Source organism: Mus caroli, unplaced genomic scaffold (genome assembly GCF_978045245.1).
Source record: "Mus caroli unplaced genomic scaffold, Mus_caroli_1 scaffold_2, whole genome shotgun sequence".
Taxonomy (NCBI): Eukaryota; Metazoa; Chordata; class Mammalia; order Rodentia; family Muridae; genus Mus; species Mus caroli.
This window is the reverse complement of record NW_028227257.1, coordinates 154,753,453-154,769,959: the sequence shown is the minus strand read 5'-3', so window position 1 is coordinate 154,769,959 and position 16,507 is coordinate 154,753,453. Positions and strand designations below refer to the sequence as shown.

General features: G+C 53.6%; 1 protein-coding gene across 3 annotated transcripts; it reads right to left on the bottom strand.

Moving 5' to 3' along the window:
* Window positions 1-9,036: 9,036 nt before the first annotated feature.
* Window positions 9,037-16,221, bottom strand: Lhx3 (LIM homeobox 3). 3 transcript variants are annotated; one of them, XM_021156471.2, is made up of 6 exons: window positions 16,134-16,221; window positions 11,892-12,063; window positions 10,905-11,107; window positions 10,282-10,433; window positions 10,026-10,194; window positions 9,037-9,455 (listed from the first exon to the last, which is right to left on the bottom strand). In XM_021156471.2, the coding sequence occupies exons 1-6, from the start codon at window positions 16,219-16,221 to the stop codon at window positions 9,037-9,039; spliced, it is 1,203 nt and encodes a 400-aa protein (XP_021012130.1). The 3 variants fall into 3 exon arrangements, with proteins under 3 accessions (XP_021012130.1, XP_021012129.1, XP_085687106.1); XM_021156470.2 differs by lacking the exon at window positions 16,134-16,221 and adding an exon at window positions 14,362-14,455; XM_085830980.1 differs by lacking the exon at window positions 16,134-16,221 and adding an exon at window positions 14,362-14,455 and having other exon boundaries at window positions 10,026-10,433.
* Between the last annotated feature and the right edge of the window lie 286 nt (window positions 16,222-16,507).

Genomic DNA, 16,507 nt, shown 5'->3' with positions numbered 1-16,507 from the left:
CAGTAAGAAAGGACCACCAGCTTGGCAACTGGAACAGCTCAGGTCTATCTCAGCCCAGCCTCAGGTGCTGAAAGCCTCAATGGGAGAATCAGCCCAGGCTCTCCTACACTCTGTGAAAGCTGCATGGTGAACCGGCCCACCTCTGCTTCTGATCTCTGCGGCTGTGCCACCCTGAGTGACAAGATAGCCTGATACCACCTGCTTGGGTTTGTCAACTTTTGAGTCTAGTAACTATATTGCGTCTTTAAATGGAAGAACCCAAACAGTTCTTTAATTGCAGCAATTTTACCCACAGGCTTGGAGGTACTGCTTGTAATCTTAGCGCTTGGGAGGCTGACGGTGGGGATCAGAAGTTCAAACCCTTCCCAGTTTGAGAATAGCCTGAGCTACATCGTGAGACCCTGCTTAAAACAGTTGCAGTGGAGAATTAATTTTAACCATCGGATACATTTTAAAATGTTTTTCTCTCTTATATGAAAAACTCATACTTGGGCTCCTATGACTTAGGGGACCCCGAAGGACACCGGTTAGGAACTTTTGTAATGTAATTAAGTTTCCTTAAACCCTTACTATTGTTTATTTTCTTGTTTGAGACAGGGTTTCATGTTACCACAGCCTGGTTTCAAACTGCTGGGTGCTGGTGGTGCATCTTGCACCCGTCACTCCACTAAACGTGTTACTTGAATTCTGGGCTTTCCTGTTGTTAATGGACAAGCTGTTTACACCCAGACAAAAACCATAAGAAAAAAAAATGCAAGGAACAAAGATGTGGCTCAGTGATTAAGAGCACTGACTGCTTTTCCAGAGGTCCAGAGTTCAATTCCCAGCAACCACATGGTGGCTCACAACCATCTATAATGAGATCTAATACCCTGTTCTGGAATGTAGGTGTAGTGCAGATAGAGCACTCATATACATAAAAATAAATAAAAAATAATTTAAAATAAATAAATGAATAGATCTTTAAAAAAAACAAAAACAAAAACAAACAAACAAACAAAAAACCAGGGCTGGAGAGATGGCTCAGTAGTTAAGAGTGCTGACTGCTCTTCCAAAGGTCCTGAGTTCGATTCCCAGAAACCACATGGTGGCTCACAACCATCTGTAATGAGATTTGATGTGTCTGAGGACAGCTACAGTGTACCTACATATAATAAATAAATCTTTTTTTAAAACCCCACAAAGGTTCTTTAGCCTCTCTGTACATGTGGGGTTAAAATCATCACAGAGTACTGGCTCAGAGTCGCACCGGCTCAGCCCTATTTCTGCCCTCTGACCCTCTGGGGGACTCTGCTGCCTTACTCAAGGTCATATCTGCGTCTAAGGAATGCATTGTCCTCCTCAATTGTGGGGGACCAACAGGGTAGAGCCCTCTGTATGCCCACATTACAGGAAAACTCATGAAGTCTCTGGAATTCAGGCCTGCTACCTTGACTCCTTGGCATAGGAAATCTGGAGTGTTGCTCTCTCCAAAGATTCAGGAGCTGCAGACCCACCCATGCGAGGAGGCAGGCGGAGCTCTTATTGCTCACCCACATCCCCTTCCTCACTCATACCACTGCTTTCCAAGACGTCCTGACGTCCTGATGCCTCAGAGCTCCCCTCAGGGGACCTCAGACCTGAGATCCCAGAGCACCCTCAACTCTGCCACCTATCGCTAGCTATTCAGGCAGTCCCAAAGCCAGCTCTGTCCAAAGCTCTGGAGGGCCATCAGGGACCAGGGAAATGATCACACTAAACATTTCCTAAGGAAATAGTTTTCTTCTTGTACATGTGATTGTGTTTGTTTGTTTGTTTGTTTGTTTTTGACACGAGGTCTCTTATGCAATCAATCATGGCTATCCTGGAACTTCCTAGGTAGATCAGGCTGGCCTCAGACTCACAGAGATTGGTCTCTTAAGTACTAGAATTAAAGGTGTGCACCATCATTCCCAGCTAAGAAGTTTTCAAGTAGAAATTTAAAAATAAACCCTTTGCCAGGCAGAATACAAACACACACACACACACACCACACACATGCATGCACGCATGCATATGTGCCTGCATATACAGAGAGTACACGCACATGGGTGGCATGAGGCCTTGTATTTTCCAGATTCTCCTGAGGGAATGCCAGCTCTAGGGTCCCACAGACACTAAGCTCACCTGCTTCTATCTGCCTCTGGGATTTGAAACCGTAGGGGAGGGAGCTGAGTGAGAGTCCTGGGCACAGTGGCCACCAGGCTTTGTGACTTGAGCCCTTAGCAGGTGACAGGCATGAGGGGGCAGCACTACCTACCCTATCCCACTTTTAAATGCCTGGTGATATCGAGACTTCATGACCCTGCTGGCCACAGCATCATCTGGGACAGAGGTAGACGGTCCCAGACACCATAACCCCTTGACAGCCTGGCCATTCTGGAAGCTCTACTAATGTCCCCTGAAGGACATTACTTCTGTTCTGACCCAAACTAGAGGTAGCCAAGGCCTGGGGTAAGTGAGAAATGGGTCCACCTCCCGTAAAACTCCCTGCCAATTATACACCTCAGACAAGCCTGCTGGCCTTAGCTCCACCCCTCCCCCACAGTCCTCCATTTTAACTAATGGGACACTTAGTTTAATGAGGAGAGTTTGCATAAGAGAAACCTGCTAATTAAATTTTAAACCTTGTCATTCATGGGATTAGCTAGAGGTCTGAACAAAGCATTGAGGGTGGGAGGGGTGGCTAGCCCTCTCCAGAGAAGTTAGGTATGGGGCCCAGTTTTTTTCCAACCTGACTCATGGGAGGGGGCAGAGACTTGGGTGCCATCTTTCCTGGAGGACTAGCTCAAACGGGAATCTTCTGGAAAATACAGGGCTCCCATGTTCCAAAACCTCCAAGGCAGTTTGGGACATGCCTGGCTACAGGTGCTATCCTGGAGGCAAAATGGTCAGAAGCCCGCTGATCACATCCTCAGGCCTGGAGGCCCAGATGATGCAACAGTAGCTGGCTCCTTTCCAAGGAGATTGGCCCCATGGTTTTCAGTGCCTTCTGCGAGTATCCCATAGTAAAGGTCTAGGAAGTCCCCCCTCCCATTCAGAGTGAGTGGCTGCCAAACCCATTTCTCCAAAGGGAGGATGCTACCCTTCCAGGGGCATTGTTCCCTAAGCAAAGAGAGACAAGGGGGGGCAGGTGAACACCACAGAGGTCAGACAAGGCTAGTGACCAGGATGCACCAGCCAGGGGACATTGCCAGGGCATAGGAGAGAGCTACTTTATAAATGATCACTAGGCCCTTGGAGGGCAATAGGTCCCTTAAGACTCCTCACCAAGAAGGGTGCTCCAAGGTCAAGGCTAACCTGGAGGGACTCCAGTCTTCATGTGTGGGTAGAGTATATATCCCTAATACTAATAATGGCTTAGAGACTAAGCCCTGGCTGGTGCCAGTCAGGCTAGACTGAGCCCACTGTCTACTGTCATAAGGCCCAGGTCCACCTTAGGGAGAAGCTAGGGTAGACTCGACAGATCACAATCCCTCAGTTTGCCCATCTGCCATCAGAGCCTTTCTTTTTCAAGGAGGTAAAAGCCACAGGACAGAACGGGATGCTGGAGAGTGAGTGCTGACCTCCCCACACCGGGCTCCATGAAACCCCATCTTCTAGAACAGTGCTTGGGTCCCTCAGCCTTCCTTGCTTATCCCAGATTCTATTTGCATTAGATCCTTTGGACATTTCTTGGTTCGTGTAATCGGGAGTCATGTGCCTTTTCCTCTTCCTGTGTGGACCCCAAGGTGCACCCCCACCCGCACCCACACCGTGCGGCTGAAAACCCCACCGTGCGGCTGAAAACAGCGTCCACTCGTAATGAGGACCAGAGTTTCCAGAGTTATACGTTTATTGACTGTGGGTGTTTGGGCTGCTTCCGTTTGTCCACAGTCAACAGTGTTGCATCTGTGACCTGGTATTTGTTGGGCTCTTGTTTTCAATTCTGCAGGGTGTGAACCTAGGCCTGGATTAGATGACAATTGTTTGTTTTTAAGAAACGTCTGTACCATTTCCCCAGTCTGGCAGCTCCACTTTTATTTCCAGGCATTCATGCACTGGGCTCCCATCTCCCCACACTTGGACAGATTTTACTGTTTGTTTGCTTCAGTGCTGCACTTACTGGAAAAAGTGCCGTGCCAGTGCCACCGAGGTACAACTCCCACGTGTACGGACCGGACTGCTGACCTGCTGTGGCCTGATTTGCATTTTCCTGATGACTTGAGGCTAAGGCCAAGGCAAAAGAAGTTCAAAGAGGGGCCAGTCCAGCGACTGCCAGGTCTCACGCTGACCAGAAGTGAGCTGAGATTAGAGCTGAGTTCCCACCCAGAATTCTCCATGGACTTCCCCTGATCACACATCTCCACCCCACCTCCCACCCCCGACCCCCAGCCTCTAGGGAAAAACCTATCCCACCACCGTGAAACTGTGCAGCTAGCAAAAAGCTGCCTGAAGAGAGAGGTGCCTGCACAGGCTGCAGTCCTGCCCCGTGCCCAGTTCTAGTGATCATCAGTAATGGACCTGTGGGACTTGCAGGGAACCCTGGCAGCCAACCTGCATCCAGTCCCCCATGCCCACCCCTCTTACCCCATCTCTGAAGATGCCAAGCTCATATAACCTTGCAGAAATGCCTGCCCCCTACCCCCTCGACAGTGCGGGGAGAACCCACGCTGGCTGGGTGTCATCTGTAGAATCTGTCAAGGTAATTCCACTTCCACTGCCCCTGCAGGCTACAGAACCCAGACCTCTCTCAAGCATGATCTTGGACTCTATCCATAAGTCCAGGTGTGGCAGCTGCTTCCTGGTGTCACACCTGCTTTGGAGATGCCAAGAGGGGGATTGCTGGTCAGAGAGGAATAGTTTTATGGTAAAAAATGAGCCATGGTTGCATCTGCTTCAGGAGGGTGGGAGCCATCACCTGAGGTCACCCAGGCAGATGGATGAAAACTCTGCTTATGAAGTCACCGCTCCCCTATTAATTAGGGGGGAGGGGACCTCCCCGGCTGCAGCGGACCTCACCAGTGGCCAAAAGCTTGTCAACATTTTCCAAGGAGAATGAAAATGTAAATAGCTTTCAGATCATTCAATGTCACTAAGGTATGGAAGAAGGTGGCCGCACTAGTCTCATTTATCTCGCTGTGGATTTAAAGAGCTTTTTTTCTATTAAATTTCCTAAAATTAATGTTTTATGTTGCTCAGAGTAATTTGAACAATTATGGGCTTAAAGAATTGATCATTACAGCCCCTGGGATTCAGCATTCCACACTGGAACCTTTGAAACCCTTCTGATTTATCGCAGCGGTTACTCCACAGGACCTGCCCTGGAACTGGACTCTTGAGCAGCCTGGGGACTGATCCAGTGGCAGATGGTAGGGTGGGGGAGAGGGGAGAGGGGAGGAGTGTGTCCCCAGGTGTCCTAGATTGAAGGGGTCCTAAGTATGAATTTTGCATATAAGACAGAAAAGCTTTGTGTGTGTGTGTGAGTTTGTTGGTTGAAATTAACTGCCCCCACCCCTTTTAGGCAGTGCATAATATTTTTAAATGGAGCTGGGTTTGAACTCCTGATTGATCTTTATGCCTAAGCCTCCCAAGTGCTAGGATTACAAGCAGTGCCACTAAACCTGCAGGTAAAATTGCTCCCCCTTTAAAAAGTCACTGGGATTCTTCCCTTTAAAGATACAATACAGTTGCTAGACTCAAAAGTTAACAAAGCCCAAGTGGGTGATCCCAGCCTTCCCAGCCCCCACCTGATTCCTCTGCGATTCCCACCCAAAGCCCATGGGACTCTCCTGCTGGCTGGCTGATGAGCAGATGGGCACACGGCTGACCCACGCTATCCTTGGGCAGGGGCGTCTCTGCGATCAATCAAGAGATATGTTCAAAACACACAGGCAGGGATTCAGAACCTCACCCTCTTCTCTTGGTTACCTAAGTCTAGTCCCCGGCTGTAGCACCCCGCCCCCACCCACAGGGTACTTTAAACCCTTTGGAGTCTGAGGCTTCTGGAGAGCAGGTCCTGGGGAGCCGCGGCACAGATCCTGAATTTCAGATGCATACCTCACTCATGCACCACCCACAGGAAATCCCTGCAGATCTATGCCACCTGCAATCCTCTCTCCACCAGGGCTTGATGACCGCTGGTAGCCTGGGTCCTGTCTATACCTCTGGAACATCCACGGACACCAGCCGGTGAGCAGGGGCTTAGTTGGGAGGCCCCGCGTTTGGTTTCATGATTCCTGCAGCTTGAGCTTGAGCAGACTGGGGAGGGGACAGGCGTTTCTGATCCGCGCCCGCCGCTGTGCAATCACTAGCCTCCAGGCCTTTGAGGGCTGGGGAGGGTAATTAGATAGCAGTCCTATTAGGGTTGTTCAGAAAGGGAAACTGAGGCAAGCGAGATCACTCAAATGAGCACACACGGGATCTGTATGTGGGAGGTACCTCAGTCGTTCGCCCTCAGCGCCACCTCATTTCCTGCTACTTCAGCGGCGCTAAAGTTATCCACAAGGCCAGCTGGAGAGAGCCAGAGGGGCTCAGCAGACCGGAGGAGGGCCCGAGGGGACGCTTAGCACTTCATTAACCTGTCAACGCCTAAAAGGTCCCAAGTGGCCTGGGGTGAGGGGCTGTAGGCTGGCCTGGTGGGCGGGGCTTGAGCTGCTGTCTCTTCAGTGCCTGTCTTCCTAAAAGAAAATTCAAATTCATCTCTTCCACCTCAGTTCTCAGCCCCTTGTACAGGACCATCCCTCTGCCATGCCTAGTATATCCCAAGAGTGTGTGCGCCCCCTTACTCCGTACTACAGGGCCTTAAAAGCCCTCAAGTCAGTCAGTGGTGGTGCTCACCTTTAATCCAAGCACTCGGTGAGTTTGAGACCAGCCTGATGTACAGAGTGAGTTCCAGGACAGCTAGGACTACACAGAGAAGTCCTAGCTGGGGGCAGGGGATGAGGGGGGCTCTTTCTCACCTGTTGCACTGGGTGGTATGGTGACCCATTCTCCCAAGTCCCAGGAAGTTCAGGGTAGAGCTGTAGGTCTGGGGAGTGGAGCTGGGCAAGGAAGGGCTCTTTTCTTGTACCACAGCAGGTGTCCCACCGGGATAAACCCTTCCTACTCTGGACCTCAGCTCTCTGTGGGCAACAGCCTGTGGATCAGTGTGGGAAGGGTCTGGAGACAGCTCTATGAAATGAAGACTTCAGGAGAATTTCCAGGCCTGACTCACTATAGTCTGTGAATGCCCCCTGAATGCCAGGCTAGTCCTTTAACCTCCCTCTCTGCCCTTTTGGGGCCAATTTCCTGCCTCTGTCTCCCTTGCACCTTTTCTTGGGCCTGGCTGTCTCCTTAGTGAGAAGGGTGGGTGCTGGAGATATTCACAGGGTGCCTGAAAACACCCAGTAACAACATTCAAGAGACCCAAGGTTCCATGGAGATCAAGAATGGGAGAGCGGATCCCCAGTTTCAAGCAGCTCCGCTTGGCTACACCAATAGTTTTCTATACTAGTGAAAGCCTCACCCTCACTCATACCAGCAACAATCTGTCCTCTCCCTCCCCCTCCTCCAGAACCCTGTCCAGACTCCCATTTTACCGGAGGGAAACCCTCAGGAGAGGTCAGACCTGCAGACCTGCAGACCTGCAGAAGGGTGGAGTGTGTTTCCACCACTGTTGCTTCCCTTGGTCTCTGCTGAACACAGTCTCACAGGACGGCGGCCCTGCCTTGACTTTTAGGTATCTCTCTCAAGGTCATTTCTGTTTAGGGTTCACAGAAGTCAAGTCACTGGCTCTAGGTTAGACAGCAAGTTAGCAGGGCAGTTAAGACTGGCTGGAATCCAAACTACAGAGAGCTTGAGTCATTCCAGGGCCTTCTCAGAGCACTCATACTGTGTTTGGTGGCTCCCTGGACATCCTAGATCTTGGCCTGGGAGATGGTAGAGACCCTAGTACACCCTCCCCTCCCTGTGAATGGATAGTCAATCCCATGCCTATTTCCAGGGCTCAATGGAAAATACCAGAGAGAGCAGATGCCACATTGAGACCGAGGGGGGGGGGGTCGTTTTAGCGGCTCCAGCACCACTACACTCTGAGAGGACACCACTACCGCAGCAACAATCTCAGCCAGGCTCACTAAAAACACAAGCCTTCTAGCACTGAAACTGACAAATTTATTGAAGTCTTGGAAAGAGCGGATCACCAGGGAATAAATAAAAGTTACAGGATGTTTACAGAACCAACAGGTAGCCAAGATCCTGGAATTTCAGGAATGATCTTAACTTTCACATGGTCAAGCTTTGTGTCTGAGACAGATCGGGTTGGGAGGACCCCCAGCCCAGCCTCCTCCAGTGGGGGAGATCTCCTGGTCTGGGCTGGCAGAACCACCCCCGACCCTGCTCGGGACCACAGTCTGTTTGGCAAAGGTGTCTGTTCACGGTGCACAATTCTGCTCTGCACCCGAGGGAGGCTGTGCCTCCGAAGGGGAATTGTTCTCGCATTTAGAGGCTACACCTTGGAGAAGGGGCTCCAGAAAGCTCTACTCCCCCAACACACTGCATTCCAGAACAGAATGATCTGGAGACTCGGGGAGGGAGAGCTGGCAGCAGTGGGGAGGAGAGGTGTGCTCCCAGGTTTTGTCAGTGGCCAGGGAGGACACAAGCACAGTCTCCTACCAAGCCCCATCAGAAGCGATGAAGCAAGGTGTTACTGTTGTTTTCTGCCAGGACATTAGGTAGGCCTAGCCTCCTGCCCTGTCGGAAATAGCAGCAAGGGTTAACTGGCCAGTAAAGAAAGAGAAATGCTTACAAGAAATGGTCACTGGCTTGTGGACAGCCACCAGGCAGGCCACCCTTGTGTCCAAGGAAGGACTTTGGAGTCCCTCATCCCCAGGGAGCTGCCAGAGAGCCTGGAAGTGGGACAGTCCCTATTCTCTCACTTGGGAACCCTGTCCTTCCCTCAGAGGTCCTTGGAATGGACAGCATGGGGTGGGGCTAGCCATCCACCCAGAGGCAGCACCAAGACCCCTGAGTTAGAGCCAGGGGAAGCGGAGGCCTCAGTCAGAACTGAGCATGGTCTACTTCATCCAGCCAGGAAGCAGGGCTAGCAGGAAAGTCTGGGTATCCAGAACTGCTCTCTGTGGACAGGTCGGAGCTGGGCCCATTTCCAGCCAGCACCCTCATGGGTGGGGGCCCACCTGGTGGCCCTGAAGGGACAAGGCCCAAGTTGGTGTCTGGGTATACCAGGCTGGAGAGGAGAGGCTGGGGGCCAGGAAGGCTCTGGGGGGCTGCAGGAGATGGGGGGATGCCATAGGGGCTGCCTGGGCGTAGCTCTCGGTACTGCTCTGGACCCGTCAAGCCTCCGTGCTCCAGGGTAAAGCTGCCCAGGCCTCCTACAGGCCGGCCCAACGCAGGGGCAGGCTCTCCCAGGCTGCTGTACAGGCCATTAGCAGGCCCCATGTCAGCCATGGACGGCTCATCTGCAATAAAAACAAAAAACAAAACAAAACAAAAAAACAGAGAGCATGGCTGAGAAGCTCACCCCTCTATCAGAACCCTGACTGAATAGAGGAGACAGTCTTAGAAACAGGAACAAGTGGGTCAGGGACAGTCTCTTCAGCACTCCCAGAACTTAGCCCTGCTTTCTGCCTGCCCCCCTCACTCCACTACCCAGAGCCCCTTCAGCTGCTACCCAAGGAGGCTTGCTACCCCAGCTAGAGCCCAGGATGGGGCAACCCTGGAGGAGGGGGACATGAGAGGGAGCCATTTTTTAGATGAGAAAATTTAAGGGCCCAGGGGCTGTGCTAGTAACCGAGGTCAATACAGCCCCAAACAGAAGTGGGTATTAAGGGATGTGAGCAGCGTTCCTGGTGTAGAAAAAGAGGAGGATGGAAGTATCTTCTCTGCCTTCAGGACGCTTTGTATTGTACAATTCCAGAGTTGCAGCGGGTCGGCCGCCTCAGGAACAGGGAGCCTGAGTGGATCGTCCCCAGAGAGGCAGCCGGAGGAGTCAGGCCCGAGGCCAGCCCGAGTTAACGCGACCAACTTACCAGTGAAGGAGACTTCGGCGTCGCTGTCCTGTCCCTCCTGGATGCTGTCCTTGTCGGACTTGGAACTGCCGCGGGAGCGCTTCATATTGCGGAAATACTGTCCCCAGCGCTGCCGGCCAGCGTCTTTCTTCAGTCTCTTTTCCTTGGCCCGGCGGTTCTGGAACCACACCTGGGGGGTAGGGATGGTGAGTGACCGCCCGGCTTCCCGCGGAGCGCGTGGCCCTTCTGGGGCCGGGGGAGGCGGCCGAGCGCTGACCTGCACCACGCGCATGTCCAGGCCGGTCTCGGAGGAGAGCTGCTCGCGCACGTGGCGCGCCGGCTTGGGCGAAGTGTTGTAGGCGCTCTTCAGCGTCTCCAGCTGCTTGGCGGTGATGGTGGTGCGCGGCCGCTTGGCTGTGGCCTCGGCTTCTGCGCGGGACAAACGATGAGGCCGGCCAGCCCGCTTCGGCTGCGCTAGCCTGCGCCCCGCGCTTCACCCCAAGAGCCCCGCGACGATCTCCGGATGCCCGTGGGGCCCTGGCTCCCAAGCAAAGGCCGCCGGTGGCCCCGCTCGCTTCCCAGAACGCGGAGCGCCGGCAGACGGGCTCTGTATTAGGAACCCGCAGCTTTGCGCATCGCTGCCATACACGGTCCTCGACCCCCAAATTTTAAGAGTTTGTGTGAATCAGGTCTTCATGGTCAAGGATGTTGGGCTGCTAATTCTCTCAAAGCGGGCAACCTCCTGTTTCCGCCGATGTGACTGCTACTGCAGGCTCCCCAGAGCAGTCTGCCTGGGGCTTCAGGTCGCCCCACCTCCCAGCACCAAACCAATTCCCGTCCCCAGCCGCCAGGACTGAGCGTTTCCCTCATCGCCCTTGAGGGCCATCTCCGCCCACTGACCTCGCTGCTTGGCTGTTTCGTAGTCCGCCTTGCACACCAGCCGGCTGTCTTCCATGAGGTAGAACTCGTCGCCCGTGGCCAGCTGCCGCTTGCAGACCACGCAGGCGAAGCAATGCAGGTGGTACACGAAGTCCTGGGCGCGGCGCACCACCTGCGTGGGCGGGATGCCCAGCTGGCATGCGGCGCACTTGGTCCCGAAGCGCCTGCAGGATGCACAGGGTGCGACTCAGCCGAGGGGCTCCTTCGCCTGGAGCGGGTCTCAAAGCAGCCAGCTCCCAGCGCCCGAGGTGCGGTCAGGAAGACTCCATCAGCCCCGCCTGCCCTGCAGCCTCGGCAGAGCCACAGTACCTTGGGTAGCAGAACCTGCTTCTTGCTGTTGGGAAAGATGGGTCTAGAGGGCCATGACTTTACCTGGGTCAGTTCCCTCAGCTCCGAGAACCCGAGCTTCCCACTTCCCAGATATTTAAGGAACAAAAACATTTTAAGAGGGAGAGTAAGTCTCATACAATTCTACAAATTTGGGTTAATTTTGTTTTAACCTAACAACTGCTTTTATGGATTATAAAACAAACTACTGTAAAAAGTAATAATGTTGGGGCTGCAGATTCGTCTGGGCTGGGTGGTTAAGAACACTGACTGCTCTTCCAGGGGGTTTGAGCTCCATTCCTAGCACCCACAAGGCAGCTTACAGTCATTTGTAATTCCAGTTGCAGGGAATCCGATGCCCTTTCAATCTTCTGAGGACACCGGGAATGTATGTGGTGCACAGTATGAATATGTAACCACTCACATATATGCACATAAAATTAAAAAATATTTTTAAAGATGTCACGGAAAACCCAAACCTGAGCTTGGCCAGACTTCAGGGTGCCCTATTTGGGTAGGGACCTAGGTATGGCGCTCACCCCCAGCCTGTTTTCTGCCAACCCTGCCCCCTTCTACTCTTCCCCGAGCTATGAAAGCAATTCAGCAGCCCAGCCAGCTTACTTAAAGAAGTCGTCTTTGCAGTAGACGCTCTCCCCGCGGCTGAAGCAGCGCTCAGCCAGAGGGACGTGGCAGTCACTGCACTTGAGACACTTGCTGTGCCAATGTCGGTCCAGAGCCTTAAGGATGAAACGGTCCAAGATGTGCTGGTCACAGCCTGCACACATAGGGATCTCTGTGGATACAAGAATAAGCCAGGTCATGGGACCACAAACGATGAGCGATGGCCTTCTCGTCAGCTGGGTCAGCCTGCAGGCCTTAGGGCTGTGCAAGGATCGGCTTTTCTGCCACTGTCTCCTGTCAGCATTTGGGGCCACCGGGCTCCCCAGTGAGAGTAGTGCTCAGGTACTGTATCCTGTAGCATCCCTCAGTCTTACTGCAGCCAAGGGAAAGTGAAATAGGTATAGAGAGGTGTCCACAGCAGGAAAGTGACTGGGCTATCCTGTAAGCTCTACAAAGTGCCAATGCCAGACAGGTCATGTCCATCTCAAACGAAAACCCTACTCTTGGGGTGATCTGGAAAGCCGGAGGAAAAAAGAAAAAAGAAAAAAGAAAGAAAGAAAGAAAGAAAGAAAGAAAGAAAGAAAGAAAGAAAGAAAGAAAACATGCCCTTATCAGCAAGGGCAAAAGACCACACATGGAACTTCATCGCCTTTGCAGAGTTCCAGCAAAGTGAAAAAGACCACACATGGAACTTCATCGCCTTTGCAGAGTTCCAGCAAAGTGAGGCTGTCCAGCGCTGGCCCCTGCCTGAGGTATGAATAAGTGGATACTGTCCTCACTTGAATAGCAGCAGGTATTTATGAGTTCATTGGCTATGTTTTTTTGAACACACACATAAGCTTTCATAAGTATGTATGTTTGTATGTATGTATATATGTATGTATGTATATGTGAGAGATCTGCTGTTAAGGTGTGAGCTGCAGTGCACAGTAGGCGACTTCAACTCTCTACACCACCAATTCTTCTAACATCTGAGCTCTCATCCCCCAAATACTGCAGGCCTCAGGGAAACTGGGTGGGAAAAATCTAAAGGTGTAATCTCCTCGTCTTAGGGGCTGGTGGCATAAGGCTGGTTCCTGGGATAAGGAGATCCCCGTCATTTAGGAAAGGTTACTAGAAAAAGGAGACGCATGTGCAGCACCCAGGGCCCACTCGCTTCACACCCACACAAGTGTCTGCATCTCTAGCTGCAAACAACAAGCTCCAGGCTGGCCTCCGCTGGTGGGAGGAATTAGAAAGGGACTGCCCCACCTCCCTCCAGCACTGGGCACAAGCCTGCGATGGATGCTGTCCCACCCTGAGCAAAACCACATCTCCAAGTGTGGACGTGGAGATCGACTGTAGTTGTAGCAGAGCACCACCAGAGCCGTCTTAAGGCCACAAGGATAACCAGAAGAGAGTGAGGTGGCTAGACAGGCCAAACACTGCACATTCAGCACTCAGGCACGGACAGCGCCTCGGCCAGGAAGTCCACAGGGGTGGGGGGCGGGGGGGGGGGGGAAGGCCCGCTTCCTACAAAAGCCGTCGCCACCGTCAAGCCTCCCAGTGAAGCCACCCTCGATCTCCTCTTGCTTACGTGGCATGGTGAACTCCAGTCTCAGTACAGTTTCCTACACAGAGTTGGAGGGCCCAGTGGAGCCTCGGGAGCCACCAGCGCTCTAGCAAGCCTCACAGAGCTCTCTCTGGAGCCTAGCTTACCAAGCCTTCCTCCCTCCCTTTCTCATCCCCCCTCCCGTCTCTTCCTCCCAGCTCCTGCGGGTAACCCATCCCATAAACCATTGGAAAATAAATAAATAAATAAATAAGCAAGTAGGCCATATCCGATACCCCCAGTCTGCATAGAATCCTTTTCCCACTTGTTTCGATAGATCTTCTGCAAGCCTAACTTTCTCTTTTCCTATCGTGTTATACTCTCAGCCTGAAAACGCGGAGAGCGCTCTTATTCCCCAGAACCAAAGCCCTGCAAAAAGACTGGTACGATCAAGAAACTGGGGGCCCTGACAAGTCCCGCTTGTCCCCGGTAATCGCGTCTTGACCACCAGCCTAGCGGTAAACTGCCGGTGTAGACACTAAGACTCTACTCAGGGGAGATGTGTGGTTCAGCATGACCCGGCCCTGATCTCGCTGAAAACGGGGAAAGGAACTGAGTGAAGGCAGTTCCTAAGGAGAAACTCCTGCTCCCTGATTCCTGAGTCCTGAAACATCTTCACATGCTCCCTCCAGCTCAGGGGCCTCAGCCAGCTCAGAGCTGCAAAGGGACTCCTAAACCGTTCCTGAATCACCAAGGACAACACAGCACCAGGAGGGCCACACACTTTGGAGGTTTGAGATGCCTTTGCTTAGCCATGTCAGAGCCCCTCAGACACACCCTTGTCCAGATACCTTGGCTTCTGCTGGCCTCCGCACAAGGGCCAGAAAAAGCCGAGGACATCTGGACCTGTCCAGTGCAGCCTCTCCGTCGGGCACCCACCTCGGCGCAGGTCAGCCCTTCGCGCCAACAACGCCAGCAGCAGATCTCCGCCCGCGGATTCCCGGGACGGGTCCAGCTCCCCGCGAGCTTCCATGGGGCCAGGTGCCTGGTGCTGCCGCCCTCCGACCCTGAACTTCCCCTGGGTCTGGCGAGGCCACAGTTGCAGAGACTCCGAGCTAGCGTCGGAGAGACTCGTGTCGCTGCTGGGCGCTGTGCCCACGGGAGGCCTCTGGGCGCCAAGCTTCGGGCCCGCGGAGGGCGGAGCGGCGGGGGGCGGGGCCGCGGGGCCGCGGGGCGGGGCTGGGCCGGGGGTCGCAGAGACGCTCCCGGGGCCACTGGAGGCCACTGGAGACTGTGCGCCTTTCAGCCGGTGGAACCGAGGTGCCTAGAAGCCGTCTGGCTTGCACTTCCCGAGGACGGAGACAGCGCAGTAACCACTCAAGGCTTCCTACAGATGCTCACCCCTGCCCCAAGCAAGTTCGCTAAGCCTCCCGGAAGGCTGAGGTCCCGAGGGAAGTGGCAGGGAGGGAACTCCGTTCTCTTTGCTCACGTTTAGACTCTGAACCGGAGCTGGACAGCATTGAGACCACACCTGGTCAGCAAAAGGGCAACCTGATAGCCATCGCGAGGGAACGTGGGGGCAAAGAAGCCACAGTAGAGCTACGAGGAGCTCGATTTGAAGGTCCCCCAACTCTGACACGCTGGACCCCACCACTGGAAGTGCCTCCTGGAGCCAGTGCATCGAGAAGGAACGATTCTTAGGACCTCAGATCCGGTGTCCTCTGCGGGAACACACCAAGACTCTAGGCCAGAAAAGGGTTGAGCTGCGGAAGCCCTGAGATCTAGCCTTACTTTCCCACCCCAATTCCTTAGAACAATCCCTGCACCTGGATTTCCACATCTCATCCCCATTCGAACAGGTGAGCCCATCAGAACCCATCATCCTATCCTTGCGTGAGCCCTCACTGAGGGCTCCAACTACCCAGCCAGGAGACAGCGCCAGACCTATGCAGTTACTGGTAGGAACTAGAATCCAGCAGGGTATAGTGCTAGTGCCCTGGTAACGATCAGGGACACCCTAGAACTGTTTGCAGAATCAGCAGGTTGCTGCCACCCTCCTGGTTCCTCTTCTTGTCCTGTTCTGCATCCATCCCTAGGACTGTGACCGATCAGACCCCAGAATGGGAAGGATGAATGAAAGAACGCAGGATTCTCCACTTGGTCCCAGCGCAGCTGCTGCCTCGGAAAGAGCCCTGTGCCTGCAGCCGTCCCTTCATGTTGCTCTGTACTTGTTATTCCGAGGTCAGGGAACACTAGCTTGGAGTGAAATGGGTGCTGGGTGAGCTGAGATGTGGGCCATTGAGTGTCAGCTGCTGCAGAGGCAGTGGGGCGGGGGCCATGTATGGCTAGACTAGGGAAGGGGCGGCTCCACACTGTTGGGCATCTGGCTTGCCGCCAACAATGCCTCCATTATTTCCCAACGTCCATGGCAGTGAAATGGCCCTTGGGGAATCAGAGTTCAAGCGGGAGACTTGGCCTGGGGATTCTTGCTGCAAGCCAAAGCAGTTCTGGAAGCTGTGGGACATTCAATCTCTAGGGCCAGCCCCAGGCCTTTCTGGTCACTGCTGACCCTGTAGCTTTCCTGTTCTCCTGCCTGCGGTCACCTTGTACTTTTTTCTCCGCAGCCACTCCCTCCTAGTCACCCCTCTGCATTCTGTCTCTTCTCTTCTTCCTGCCTGGCATGGAGACCTGTAGGTTGCAATGGCTCTTACCTGGAGTCCTGTTGAAGGTACAGAGGGCAGAAGCTCCAGGGGCACCGGGCCTCTCTCGGTGGCAATCGAGTTCTGTTTCTAGCAGCATGGCAGTCACTAATCCAGTGGTTCCTGCCGGGTGTTCCTGGAGTGCTGGACCTCTTTCAGGCCTTGGCCCACTCGCTGGGCTGGCGCTGTCCGCGGTGCTGAAGGAGGCACCAGCGTGCTGGGGACCTTCACAAGCCTGCCCCGCCCCTCCTCTGTCCCCGCCCTTGGCCCCTTCCAGGCCTGGGCAGGCGGAGTCAGGCTGGCGTCACTCTAGGGCTGGGTCTGACTAGTTTATAATTCGAGGTAGCCTTTTCTCAGAACCTTCCTTTACCTATTACAGAGTAGCA